At 62.4% G+C, this 13,919-nt stretch overlaps 1 protein-coding gene across 7 annotated transcripts in view; it reads right to left on the reverse strand.

Annotated features, from left to right (window-relative positions):
* DGKD (diacylglycerol kinase delta) overlaps positions 1 to 13,919 on the reverse strand; it is a 108,516-nt gene that overhangs the window by 11,271 nt on the left and 83,326 nt on the right. For 6 of the 7 annotated variants that reach the window (XM_042245076.1, XM_042245049.1, XM_042245065.2 and 3 more), the window contains 14 exons: positions 12,492 to 12,631; positions 11,596 to 11,680; positions 10,670 to 10,764; positions 10,495 to 10,594; positions 10,136 to 10,415; positions 8,880 to 9,026; positions 8,123 to 8,251; positions 6,370 to 6,469; positions 5,002 to 5,112; positions 3,399 to 3,495; positions 3,171 to 3,278; positions 2,110 to 2,223; positions 1,197 to 1,331; positions 813 to 964 (listed from right to left, as the gene is read on the reverse strand). In XM_042245076.1, coding sequence (XP_042101010.1) covers positions 813 to 964; positions 1,197 to 1,331; positions 2,110 to 2,223; positions 3,171 to 3,278; positions 3,399 to 3,495; positions 5,002 to 5,112; positions 6,370 to 6,469; positions 8,123 to 8,251; positions 8,880 to 9,026; positions 10,136 to 10,415; positions 10,495 to 10,594; positions 10,670 to 10,764; positions 11,596 to 11,680; positions 12,492 to 12,631 — 1,793 coding nt within the window. The remainder of the gene's footprint in view (positions 1 to 812; positions 965 to 1,196; positions 1,332 to 2,109; positions 2,224 to 3,170; positions 3,279 to 3,398; positions 3,496 to 5,001; positions 5,113 to 6,369; positions 6,470 to 8,122; positions 8,252 to 8,879; positions 9,027 to 10,135; positions 10,416 to 10,494; positions 10,595 to 10,669; positions 10,765 to 11,595; positions 11,681 to 12,491; positions 12,632 to 13,919) is intronic. The other variant, XM_042245056.1, reaches the window with a different exon arrangement.

Below are 13,919 nucleotides of genomic sequence, written 5' to 3' on the forward strand. Positions count from 1 at the left end.
ACGGCGGCAGGCCCGTCACCTCCTGACCGACGGCCGGGGAGGCCTTAACCGGGAGATCTGACGACAAACTTCCGAGCTTTTCCAGAGACTCACCCAAGGAGGTGAGTGCCCCAAAAGAGGATGGAGGTCTTGTGAAACCTCCAGAGTAGGAAGCAGAGGAGGAGAAAGCCAGGAAGGGAGGAGAGGCCCATTGCGGGGAGCACCAGGCCTGCATGCAGCCTCAGGACGGGGGTGGGAAGGGGAATAGGGTCCAAAGACAGAGCCAAGGCGGCCGGGGGGTCCGGGAATGTGACAGCTTCAGGCACAGGCCACCAGGCTGCTGCAACCGTGCCAAGGTGAGGGGGCTGGACACGGCAGGGGCCGGGCAGCAAGCAGAGCAGTGACCGCTGTGCGGGAAGGTCCACAGTGGCTCTGGGGGCTGAGAGGAGAAGGAAGCACCTTTGGCTGCCCTTTTTTTTTTTTTTAAATATTTACAAGGTTTGTGTTCTAACCGCAAGCCTGCTCTTAGGCATGAAGTGAAGGAGGCAGTAAGTGGACTATTCTTAGGAATCCAGGACGGCTTTACAGTCCAAGGTAGCTGGCCCTTAAAACGCCTGTGGGTTTGAGGCTCCCATGTCCTTAAGCCCCAAGTAACGTCTACAAGACCATCAGTGACAAGCACAAAGTGCAGGGTGAGCCAGAGCTTGGCCGGCCAGGCCCCGTGATGGAGGAGACGGCACGGAACATGCGGGAAGAGTGTCTCGATGCCCGCGGCCCCGCACGGATCTGGGGCCTCGCTGGGGGAGCTGACCGCGGAAGGAGGGGGCGCCCACCTGTGGATGAGGGCGCCCGCCGCCTGCCCAAACTGGTCCATCTGGGTGGCCTCCTCCTCGGACAGGATCCCCGGGTGCAGGGAGAAAGGCGGGGCCCGGGGCAGCTCACACTTCTGCTTGTCCTCCCAAGACTTGAGGGTGTTCTCGAAGGCCTAGGACACAGAACCAGGGTTACACAGGCTGGCGCAAGTGCACGTCCAACAGCCAACGCTGCTGGACACTCGTGAACAATCCCGGACAGGGACGCAGAAGCCTGTTTACTCTGGGGAAGAGGGCACGGTCCCAGGAACCCCAGGCCTGCTCACTTAATCTGGGGGAGAACTGCGTCCATGCCTGGAACCGAGCACTCAGGCGTCAGGTCCCCTGGGACGGGGGCCGTCTTACCCGGTCCCTCGTGAGGGTCTGCGCACGGTTCTTGTGGACGATGCGGATGTACCCCGGGGGCTGGACCCAGGCCTCGCCGTCCACCTGCACAGGCACGCCCTCGTCGCCCAGGATGGAGATCTTCACCGTGCGACACTGTGAACACGTCGGGCGCTGGAGTGCCTCACTGACCTCCGGGGCTTCCGGGCTCAGGGCACCCCCGCCTGGGGCACAGCTCCTGGAGCCCCGCCCCGCCGCCCCGCACCCGGGGCACCCCGCATCCCTGACCGCCGCCCTGTGGGGAACTCGGTGCTCAGACGCCAGCACCGGGCCTCGGGCAGGGTCACGCAACCACCCAGAGCTGTTGGGTCCCTGGGCACATGGGGACACACCCAGGACGGGGCCAACTCCCACCAAGGGCTCCTCTTTTCAACAGAAAATGCTGCTGAACGACTGAAACTGTGACATCCATGCAGCCCATGGTGGGACAGAAGGGGCACGCGCACCCGTCTCTGTGCAAAAAACACAGCCCTCCCCACCGCCCAGACAGACAGACCCTTCCCAGCCCATCACCAGAACCTCCCAAGGGGGACCCGCCCCGTCTCCCCCGAGCCGGGCCTCAGAGAGGCCAGTGGACACACGCTTGGCCTCGCTCCTGGACCCCGGTTGAGGCTCCTGAGAGCAGCAGGGCCGGGCCACAGGCAGCCAGGCCCGCCTCGGCTCACCCCACCACAGCAGGAGGAGCCCGCCCAGAGGGCCAGGGGAGTACTGGGGAGCAAGCCAGCCCTGGTTTGGAAAGCATTTTTCAGAGGTCAAATACAGCAGACGAGAATGGGCTCTGGACCGGGAGGCGGCTCTGCACGCAGATGCCCACCTGTCTCGGGAGCATAGGTCTGGGCCAGACCCCTCCCGCCTCCAGGACCGCGGCCAGTACCTGGGCGATCCGGTGATGTTGCAGCTTTATGACCCGGGAGACGGCCATCTGCATGCTGCCGAACACCGCGACCACCTCCAAGATCTTGTCGTCAAATGATGGGGCTGCGAAGGTCTGCAAGGGCTGGCGTCAGAGCTGACCTCTGCTCCTGGCCTGAAGACCCCCCACCCTGCCCCCAACACACAGCCGCCTCTCTCTGGGGACTGCTGCGCTGAAAGCCAGACGGGCCCACGACAGGGAGCTGCTGGGGAGACGCTGAGGAAGGGTCTCCACTCCAGACCTGGAAAGGCAGCAGCCTGGATCGAGTGCTAAAAGCCAGACGAGCTCACGACAGGGAGCCGCTGGGGGGACGCTGTGGAGGGGCCTCCACTCCAGACCCGGAAGGCAGCAGCCTGGATCGGTGGCAGGCCTGCCTGCCCCTCACACACGCGGGGCCTAGGGCACATGACTGCCTCTCTTCCTGGGTTCCCGCTTCTGTGAAACGGGGCTGACACCGGTACGTTCCTCCAGGGTCTCACGAGGGCTGTGACCTTGGGCACCGTGCTGACAAGCGGGACCAGCACAGGCCACGAGGGCAGTCTACATTAGCTGTCCCATCAGCTGCCGTGCACTAAGGGAGGGCCCCGGTTAACACCCGTCCGTGCCCCCGCAGCACAAATCCCAAACTCCTCCCTGGCTCCTCAGACCTCTCTGCACTCCGCCCGGGGTGCAGGCCATTGGAGAACGTGCCCCCTCCCTGACACCGACCTGACCTGTCCAACCCCAAGACAGCCCCAGGCCTCCATGCAGACGTCCCCTCCCCCTGACACCTTCCCAGATGACCGCCAGGGCAGGTCTGACCCAGACTCCAGGCACACCTGTGACCACACCTGCCCTACTGGGGGCTAGGGGGCTGTCTCTCTCTCCACTGCACCCAAGGGTGCTGCCCCGTCCAGCCCCCGGCCCGTCCACAGAGCACCCCCAGAGCGGGAGGCTCCGCCTCAGCCCCCAGAGGGGCCACCTCTCTGGCCACTCTATCCTCGCCCGCCCAGCCCCGTGCCGCCCGGCAACCCCATACGTACATCATCCTCCTTGGTGCCCCCCCAGAAGTTGGTCCCTCCGGCGTAGCTGGGGATGTTGAGGACTGCAATTCCCTGCAGACTGGGGAGGGGGATGGGGCGCCCGTCACACTGCGCGGGGGGACGCGGGAGAGAAGAGGAGAGAGAGCCGGTGTCAGGCAGGGCGTCCTCCCCGGTGCCCGCGGCGGGCCGCACTGCTCAGGAGCAGGGCTGGGGGTGTTGCCCACTCACCTCCAGGAGGACCTTCTGCTCCAGGTTCTTGTAGGTTCTGTGCAGCAGCTCTCTGGTGCCCAGGACTCCGTACCACATCATGTTCTTGGTTCGACTCCTGGGGAGGAGAGCACACGGCCGGCCAGCAGTCACCTCCTCGCAGCCGGCCACACCAGGCGCGTGTGCCCAGCAGCGACCGTGTGAGACAAGGAGGGGCGTGCCTGTGACACACCCGTGTGAGACAAGCGAGAGAGACGCTCACGGGCATGAAATTCTACCTTTCAAAACTACCGCTCCCAAGAAGCAAGCCTGTCCTGAAAGGTAAGGTACCACAGAGCCTCACGAAAAATGTGCAAATACTTTTTCCAGCTATAAAATTATGCTTGTTGTTCAGTCACTCAGTCACGTCTGACTCTGTGACCCCACAGACTGGAAGCACACCAGGCTTCCCTGTCCTTCACCATCTCCTGGAGTTTGCACAAACTCATGTCCACTGAGTCGGTGATGCCATCAGACCATCTCATCCTCTGTCGTCCCCTTCTCCTCCTGCCTTCAGTCTTTCCCAGCAGCAGGGTCTTTCCCAATGAGTCAAACTTGGGAAGCGCAGGAAAGCACAGAGGTGCACTCGTAATTCCCGTGTGTCAGCGCTGATGGGAAACACTCCAGCGTGTGTTCCCAGTCCTTCCCAGGAACCTGACTTACAGCTGAGACAGCGGAAACCTGCGCTTCAGCCCCGTGGAGGGCGCCGCCCCGGTTCCTGAGCATGAGTGGCCACATCGGGGCACCTCCCACAGCAGTCGGTGAATCGACACCTCTGATGGGTCACCTCCTGCCCCCACTCCCGGGCTCTATAACGCTCCCGGCTGTGGCCCTTGGTAAAACGCCCCTTTGCCGACCTTCCCCTGCTTCTTCGGACTAGATTTGTAGAAATGGCAGCTTCTCAGTAGGTCTTCTCAAAGATGCAAACTCAGGCAAGGTTATGTCAGGATTCCCAGTTTCTAAAAACCATGCTCCATGAGGCCTTGCTCCTTCACCTGCTTAGTTCTGCTAAACGACACGCATTCCAATAATGCCTCTCCAGCTGTCTGCACTGACGAGGGCCTTTTCACGTGATGGGGGCTCCATTACGCACTGGGTGGTCGGGGCGCCCCTGGGCACGTCTGAGCCTGTTTCCAACACTTGAGCCCCAGGGCACCCAGGGTTTTGAGCTCTCATGACTGGTTCTGGTTTTCCTCTGCATTGACGGCTGTTCTCCCCCAGACTCCACACCAGCTAATGGTCCCCCACCAGCTGATGGCCACTGTGAGGAGGGAGACACCACTCGCCCTCCTCCCTCGGCGGGGGGAGCAAGCACATGGTGATTTAGGGGGAGAGCCTGAGCACCCCTTGGGGCTGCCCCTGCTCTAGAGACTGAGAGGTGGGCGAGCCCTGACCCCTCCTGCAGGCGACCCGCGGCTGCCCACAGCTGTGGCCACAATACACGGGCGCGCCTGCCTTCCAGCGAGATGCTCAGGCTCTGGGTCTGAGCTCTGCCTAAGTGCTCCACGTTCCAGAAATAACCCCATGGCCAGAAGGGGAAACCAGAGCCCACGTCAGAGCAGGCATGCACGGGGCCCGCACCCACCTGCATTTCTCTGGGTGCTCGTCACGCTTGTTATTGAAGTCCAGGGAGATCTTCGCGTCCAGGCCGATGCCGAAGTAATTGTTCATGACACACTTCTCCGTGTAATACTCTCTGCAAAGAGGGGTTCAGGCCAATTAGAACAGCCCTGCGGACCAGCCTCTGAGTGTTTCTTCCTGAGGACAAAACTTAGCTTTTGGAAGGTAAGGGTCAGTGAGACCAAGAGGCAATTCATACACTGTAAAATCTACCCATTTAAAAGGCCCAACCCAATAATGCCTTGCATGGATTCACAGTCACTACAACCAACATCAGAGCAGCTCGTCCCCAAAATGAAGCCCGCACCGTGCGCTGTGGGCCCCGGAAGCACTGCCGGCTTTCTGCCCTGTGGTGCTGCAGGTCCGGACGGCTCCCAGGAACAGACTGACACGCGCACAGCGTCTGTCCCCGTCACCAAGCGCGCCTGCGCGCCATGGGCCCCAGGCTAGTCCAGCGCGGCGCCTCAGCCGGCAACGGCCCATCTGGGCTGTTGAGCCCTGACTTTTGAGCCCTGACTTGTGGACACACGCACTCACGCGTCGGTGTGGCTGTGTCTCTGTTTCGCTTTTCCTGGGAGTCACCCCAGGAAGGGACCCGCTGGGCCACATGGAAACTCAGGGTTTGGAGGCCACACCTGACTCTCCTGACAGCGGCCACACTAACTCTGCTCACCACACCAGACATACATGTGGGCACCCTTCCATCCCCTGCCACCAGCCCTGGCTGCCCAGAACCTGCTATCAGCTGGCTGAAAGGGAAACCTAGGGCCACGTGTCCCACAACAGCCTCTATACACACAAGGACAAGCTGCACAAAAGCTCGTGCTGCCTTTAGACAGTGGGCAGAGGACAGGGTCCGCGGTGGGCAGAGTCCAAACCCAGGACAGCATCTAATGCGAAGAGCGAGGAGGGGCGTCCAGCCTGGGACCTGCATGGACCAGGGAGCAGCAAACCCACAAGGAAGGCAACGCAATGCGGTCAGGAGGTGGTGCCCACGCAGGGCCAGCCAGGACCCCAGAGAGGACGACCAAGAACACGGCACAGCCCGTCTTGGTCTCTGAACCTCAGTCTCTCTGAACCTGCCGAAGCCTCAGCACACCAGCACGTTCGGAAGCCAGAAACGCGTGAGCATGGCCACCTCCCTTCCTAGACGTTCCAGCCACCCTCCGCCCCTGCAGCCTCACCCTTTCTGGATTTTCCCTACTGGCCGACAGTAGCTGAAAAAGGATCGACTGGTCAACTGCTCACGAATTTCTCAAGTTATTTCCAAGTCAGACTTCTACACACCAGGATTCAGCTAACAACATGCCCGCTTGGTTTACCCCATACTCACAGGTTTTCTGGTTCAGAGTTAAAGGGATCGGCGTTAATTAGTAATCGGCTGATGACTGAGCCTCCAGGCAGCGTACCAGACATCCCGGCGCGAACATCTGCTGGGGAGAGAATGGGAGGAGACCGCACTGGCTGGGGGCCCTTGATTCAAGAGGGTGATGATCACGTGTTCTTCAGAGAGCATTATCATAATAAGACGCTTCTAAAACATCACGTAAAGATGTCCAAACTTTGACAATTAATAGTCTCAGGTCAAAAACCACTCTCCTAAACCCACACTGGCAGAACAAAAATAAATACTGGGTGGTAACCTATGATGCGTTAGAAAAGAGTTTATAAAGACAGCTGTCACTAAAGCCAAGAAATTCCACCAAAGTGATCTCCGCTGCAACTAGGCTTAGGGTTGGGCCAGTCACTCAACTTTTAAGGCTAAATCCATGAGGAAAAGTTGCACATCAAAGAATCCTCCAGGTGACCAGAGCCCTCAGATACCTGCTCCAATTTTTTCAAGCTTATGTCATGAACAGTAAAGCTCAGACAGAGCCCTGCTTTTGGACATTCTGCCGGACCATGCCATCCAGTAACATCTGCGCTGCTTATCAATCAAACCTGTCTCATCCTCTTGTCCCCAGAACTTCTAGAATTTTACGGTTTTTCCTGTGGTCATGTATGGATGTGAGAGTTGGACTGTGAAGAAGGCTGAGTGCCAAAGAATTGCTCCTTTTTAAGTGTGGTGTTGGAGAAGACTCTTGAGAGTCCCTTGGACTGCAAGGAGATCCAACCAATCCATTCTGAAGGAGATCAACCCTGGGATTTCTTTGGAGGGACTGATGCTAAAGCTGAAACTCCAGTACTTTGGCCACCTCATGAGAAGAGTTGACTCACTGGAAAAAACTCTGATGCTGGGAGGGACTGGGGGCAGGAGGAGAAGGGGACGACAGGATGAGATGGGTGGATGGCATCACGGACTCGATGGACGTGAGTCTGGGTGAACTCCAGGAGACGGTGATGGACAGGGAGGCCTGGCGTGCTGTGATTCATGGGGTCGCAAAGAGTCGGACACTACTGAGCGACTGAACTGAACTAAACTGACTCACCTAAAAACTGCAAAACTACTTACATGAGCAGCGTGTGCTCAGCCTGGCCCAGGAGGCCCAGAAAGCTACCGGAAGTGAGTTATGGGAGTCCTCTCAACGCTTTCAACCCCTCAGATCACTCCTCCGTACTGAGAACACACAGTGTTCCCCCGCCCCGAGAAGCACCAGCAGGAGCTGCCCCAATGTGACAATGCGATTGTGGGCTCAGTGCAGGCAGGGGCAGCCCAACCCTTCTGGTGGCCAGCTGTGGGTCAAGCTGGGAACAACGGGGTGACCACTGGCTCTCCACCACCCCCTGCCGGCCCTCCCTTTTCACTCAGCCCAGCTCCTATTTATCCCTCAGCACCCAGCTCGGGCATCACCTCCTCAATGACTTCTGCCTGGGACTCTAGGCAGCGACCTGGGAGCCGCCTGCCCTGTGTAATACACCTTGGCACTTTTCACAGAGCCGCGACAGCACCCTGAACTCTACCTGTCCTGCCCACAGACTTGTGAACTCCTGGAGTGCAGGGACCTGGTCTCGCTGAGCCCACAGACCCATGCCAGGCAGTGCAACAGCTGCTGGCAGGCTAGTGCCCAGCCTGCGGCCCCCCGCCCCCCAGACACGTGGGCCGCTCTGAGGGGCTAGGGAGCCTGGCCCACCCAGGGGACACTCACTCGGGAACAAGATCTTCGTGTTCAGCGCTGGCAGGCCATCCCGGCTTCCTGACTGCGGAGGCAGAGACGCAGAACCACCTGGCGACAAGCTCCCTTTGCTTATCAGCTTCTCGCAGGGGGACTTGGACACTGTCAGACAGGACAGAAGACAGGCCACTGAGCTTCCAGCAGGCTTTGTCAGGGAGGGGGCCCACGGACGGGCCAAGCCAGGCGAGCAGCAGCCATACACAGCGGTCAGCCAAGGAGAGAGGCCATGGGGCTTGGACGCCCCCCAGACATGGGCCCCAGTGGGGGCAGAGCGGCCGGCCCCAACCACGGTCAGGCCGGGGTCTGGGCCTGGGCAGAGGGCAGTTCCACATGGGAATAGGGGTGAGGAAACTCCGGGGCAGGCTCTCCCGGCAGCTCATAAGGCTGTGCACTGGGGGGACTGGGGGGCCGCAGAGGCAGGGCTGTTCCAGGTGGCTAAGGGTCCCCAAAGGGCAGTCTGTGTGGCCGGCTGCCGCCTGGAGGCCCCAAGCCCTCGGTTAGGACCTGCTGGGCCAGAGGTGCAGGGAGGTTTGGAGGGAAGCATGGGCCCCAGCGGCAAGGCGCCTCCCGGCTCAGGGTCCTGCCGGGCCTGCAGCAGGCAAGCCGCACACGGCAGGCAGTTCGCCAAATAGGCGGCCAGTTCGAGACTCTTCACACCTCCACATGGCCACAGCAACCACGAGAAAGCCCCTCACGCTTCCGAGCATCCCGAAACGAGAGGGCCCTGTACCTCTGCGGAGGCTCCGGACCTTAGCGGTGCTGTGGGCCTCGCCGTGGCCTGCTCTGTCGTCCGACTTCAGGTCCTTCTTATCCGAATCGGAGAGGCCAAGGACGAAGCCCTCCTGCTCCTGGGTTTGGGCGTTCTGCTCGTCCACAGCTGCGCAAGGCAAGGTGGCAGCTGAGCATGTGGAAGCTGCCCCACAGCCACCAGCAGGCAGCACGCGGACTGGCCTCACCGCCCTCACCCTCGTCTCGGCCGAAGGCTCAGGCCCGGAGCTCCGACCCGACCCTCTGTCTCCCCGGCCCTGGCACACGGGGGCACCTGGGCACTCGTGCCAACAGGCTGGCGAGGTGGGCCAAGGCTGGAAGAGACGGGGGTGGGGAGAGAGTGACAAGTGAACGTCTGTGCAGCCTGGAGGGGCCGAGAGGAGGGAGCCGTGCCCAGGCCAGAGCAGGGAGCGAGGTCATGACCTCACTGGTCTCACCGCAAGGAGCAGGTTCATCTGCTCAGTGAGATGGGTCTAACGAGAGCGGAAAAGGTGCGAGATAGTTTCCAAGGGTGATGAGAGGAGAGACAGACAGAGGACAGGGAAAAACTCGCTGGGAGGGACCTCAGGGTCAGGGTGAGGTTTACAGGTCAAGGTGGCATTACAGCCTTCTCTTTGAAGCTTAGCAAACGCAGTCAGAGAAAAGGAGCGAGGCACCATGTGAGCCTCTAATCCTGGGCAGGTGTGTCTCTCCCCGCACCAGCCGGTCGCGGGGAGTCAGCAGCGCAGCCTGGACACCAGGGCCTACTGCCTGTCCAGGCCCCGGGCCCCTCACCCGAGGCCCGTGCCTGCCTCGGACAGCACGACACACACGCGCCCCTGCCTTTCTGACCACCGCCCCGGCTCACCCGCCCTCCAACCCCGTCCCAGCCTCTCCTTCCACCCTATGGCTTCATCCACCACCTCTGGCCTGGGTCCCTTCCCTCCTGGACACAGGCCCCCAGCCCCGGGGACAGCCCACCTCTCACTGGACAAGGCCAAGGTCTGGAGAGTGACCAAGGCGAGGCCCTCACAGGGAGTGGAGCCCCTGACACCAGGCACTGTGCAGGGCCTTCCACCAGCCGGGAGTGCCCCCGAGGCGCCGGTGTCCACTCAGGGTCTCTCTCTCGGGCACAGCCCCGCGGAGAGGTGCGGACCCGCGTCAGGCGGTCGTGGCGGGCCCCGCCTCTCACCAGGAGCCCCCGCCCCTGCCCCCAGGCCGGGGCCCACGCCCGGCTACCTTTCTCTGTGTGCTCTATGATCTGGCGGATGGCCTTCTTCAGGCTGTTGGCCCTCAGCATGAGCTGCTCACGGGGCCGGAATATCTGGGGCCGGGCGGGGCAGGCCGAGCCCCCGGCGCGGGCCCCCGTGGAGCCGGAGCCGCAGCCGCTGCCCGCCCCGTCCCCGTCCTCTGCCTCCTCGGCGATGGTGGGGGGCGGCGTGGGCAGGGAGGACGAGGCCTGCGACTCGTCGTCCAGGGTCTTGAGCAGGGAGTCCAGCTTCTCCTTGAGGACGGAGCACTGGGCGGGGAACAGAGGCAGGAGTGGAGGTGTGCCGCCCCACTCCGACGGCCCCCGCCCCCGGGGGCCTAGGACCCACCTTCTTGGCCATGACCTCCGACTCCTCCGAGCTCTCGGTGGTCTTCTCATAGGCCTTCCCGACCCGTGCCACGAAGTCCTTCACAGTCTCACAGAGCACTCTGCGGGAGGAGATGGAGGCTTCAGAGGGGCCGTCCCACAGGGACCCCCGGCGCCCCAGGCTGCCAGGCGCTCACTTGGCCGACGAGATCACCACGGAGTGCTGGTCGGAGGTCAGGATCTTGGAGAGGTGAGCCGCGACTGAGTCTTCATAGAAGAGAATCTGCCGCACCTGCAATCGGCCCAGGGGGGCGGGCAGCCATCACCCTCGGGCCAGGAGCGCCACCCCTGCCCGCAGCCCAGCCCACCTCCCTTCACACACAGCTGACAGACCGAGGATCCTAACAGACTGCTCCGGGCTGCACTCCTGCACCCTGGCTCTTCCCGAGAGGCGCGGGCCTGTGGCCAAGGCTCCCCACGTTTCTGTCGGGTGGGACCCTGGCCCAGGCCCCCGTCATCCCTGGATGTCAATCACCCTCCTCACCTCCCACCCCTGCCTGCAAAAGCGGGGGCTCTCCCTGTGCGTGTCAAGCCCTTTACTATCGGCCAGAGGGTCGACCTTCAGCGTTTGCCCACGAGCGCGCCTGCTCTTAGCTAGACGTTCTCTGCTCGCAGGGCAGGTCCCGGCAGCCCAGGCAGGTGTGGCCGGGAGACCAGGGTTGGCCTCCCCTGACCCTCAGGGTGGGCAGACAGCCCTTGGCACAGCCCCTCTGCCTGCTCGGCCAGGGGCTCGCTTGGAGGCCTGAGCACAGCTGTGCACCTGAGCTGCCCAGTCTCAGCAGAGTCTGGGCCCTGAGGGAACCTCTAACTCCTGAAACCCACCACAAAGTGAAAGAAGAGCTCAGCACCGAACTAGCACAGACTGACTGCAAGGGCAGGACACGGAGGAGGGGCCTGGGTGGGCAGAGCGCTGGCGGGAAGACCCTGAGTCCTACGGGGCAGAGTCCACGGGACCCGGCTCCACCTCAGGGGGCCCTGCACCGGCAAGGGGCTAACCTGGAGCAGGGCATTTCTGGCGGGGGAGGCAAAGCAGGGAGGGGCCAGGGCAAGCACATGGCGATACCTCGGAGCCCTCGCTCAGGTCTTCAGTGACGGTGGAGGAGGAGACCGGCCGGGGCAGTTTGGTCTCGTAGGCCATGACGCTCCACCTGCACACACACAGGGGCTCAGCCGGTCGGCTCCGGCCCCAGGCCTCCCCACCTCCCCGTCTCACAGCCGGCAGAGGGGACGAGATCCTATGACAACTTAACTGTGTCTGTCAGCCTGTATCGACCCGGCGCCCCCCAGGCCCCAAGCTGGCTTCTCACTTAGCTGAGAACAAATGTCACAACCCGCTGGGTGGGCGTCCCCTCTGCACAGCTGAGCCGCTCGGCAGGCAGCTGGCTCGGCGCTCCGGGCGTTACACAGCCTCCGGAGGCGGGGGGCAGGAACAGCAGAGGCGGCCGAGCGCGTTTGATACCACGCCTGCTCACAGCAGTGCGGGACCCTCTGAAAGAACGGGCCATCTCCTCAAGTCCCACGGGCTGTGGTCCAGGGGTTCACATGGGAGTTCAGTGCTCAGAGCAGCTTGCTCGGGAAGGATGCCCAAGCATTTCTAAACATGTGGAGGGCAGTAACCCCAAACTCCAATGTTTCTGGGGACACAGGACAGCTCAACTCTGTGACGAGGAGGATGGGTGGCAGGAGAGGCTGCAGTGGCCGCAGGGGGCGGGGCCGCCTCCCGCTCTGAGGGCCAGACGACCGGGCCTGGCTGGTGAGGCCTGGCCACCTGAGGGCACGGTACCAACCCCTTCTGCTCATCAGCGCTTCCCTAGTCTGATCACCAGATAAAGCCCATCAGAAGAAAAGAGTCCTGCTCAGAGAGGTGGAATTTTTTTTTAACAAGTAACTGCAAAAGGCTTGCGGTTTCCCAGGGCCCCTGAGAACAGCGGGCTGAGAGGCCGCGTGCGGTGCACTCACCTGTCCAGCATCTTGGTGCTGGCTCTCTCTAGCTTCTCCAGGATCTGCGGGAGCTGGGTGTCGTCATCGCAGGCCGAGCCCCAGCCCAGCACGCGAGCCAGGTCATTCCCTGTGCCGAGCGGCAGCACCCCGAGCTGGCACTGAGACAGGGTGGGAGGACATGGCGTCAGCAGGCCCCGTCCAGCGAGCGTGTGAGGGCTGAGCTCAGACGGCGGCAGCCAGAGGGTCTCCCCAACCGGACGGAAAGCCCCTGCCCCCGCCTGCCGACACACCTGACCGTCAGCCCTCTGTCACCTCCCACCTTCACAGCGATGACCACGGTCCTGCCCCGAGTGGTGATACCTGAGCCCCAAAGAATCGGGCTGTGATCCCTCGCCTGCTCTCCACCCACAACAGCATGTTCCCAGCGCCAAGCTCACCTCCTTGCCCCTGACAGCACCTGCCATGACTGTAAGTCCCGTCCAGACAGGCACCAGGACGTCCACTGTGGCCCTCAAACCACCACCACTGCCACTCAGCCTACAGCCCCTCGCCTGCCACTCCCCGGCCCCCACCCCCCACCCCGCCAGCTCGGGCCCTGCCGTCCACCTGGAGTTCCCACCCAGAGCCTCCTGCACAAACCCCCCTCACCAGCTCAGGGCTCAGGAGGCTCCTGAGACACAGGGTGCCTGACAGCCTTCAACCACCAAGCACGACACGCATGTGGGGAGGGTCGCCGGTCCTCCCTACGCACCCACAGCCTGAGGTCACCTGCCCTGGCCACGAGGGAGGCCTGCACCCTGCCAGGGACAGCACGCTGGCCACAGCAGGTGAGGCCAAGGATGCCCAGCCCCGGGCAGACAGAGCCAGCTTGGGGAGCCTCAAAGGAAAGGGCAGGCAGCACAGTCACAGCCCCGCAGAGTCCAGGTCCAGGGGTCTGGGAATGGAGACCAACCCCCCCCCCCCCGCCAAACCAGAGCTCCGAAAAGGGGGCAGCACAGACAGAGGAAGTCAGAGACTCAGAGGAGGAAGAAGGCGTCTAGCTGGGGCTGCTGCATCACAAGACGAGTCTGGACCTTAACCGAAGCCAGGAGCAGAGCAGCCCAAGCGAGGGTCTCAGGGCTGGGGGGGAGGGTCAATGGGGTGGACGTGAAAGGCTCAGGCACGGACTGAGCGGAGCTGCCCGGGAGAAGGCCCCCAAAAGCAGTGGGCAGATGGCGCCGGGGGCCAGGACGACACTGCGGCAGCACACTCGGCGGTGCTGGGCACTGCGGGGCAACAGGAGAACCGGAGACAATGAGGGAGGGTCCAAGACCCCTGCTGGATCTCCAGCTCTGATGGCGGGCAAGTGAATGTTCAGACTCCGAAGAAAAGGGATGGAAGGGGGCGGGCAGGGCTGGGAATGCCAGCTTTGAGACACCAGAGGCAGCCAGGGAGGGCCGGGGCAGC

The sequence above is a fragment of the Ovis aries genome, chromosome 1, assembly GCF_016772045.2.
Source record: "Ovis aries strain OAR_USU_Benz2616 breed Rambouillet chromosome 1, ARS-UI_Ramb_v3.0, whole genome shotgun sequence".
NCBI classification, from domain to species: Eukaryota; Metazoa; Chordata; class Mammalia; order Artiodactyla; family Bovidae; genus Ovis; species Ovis aries.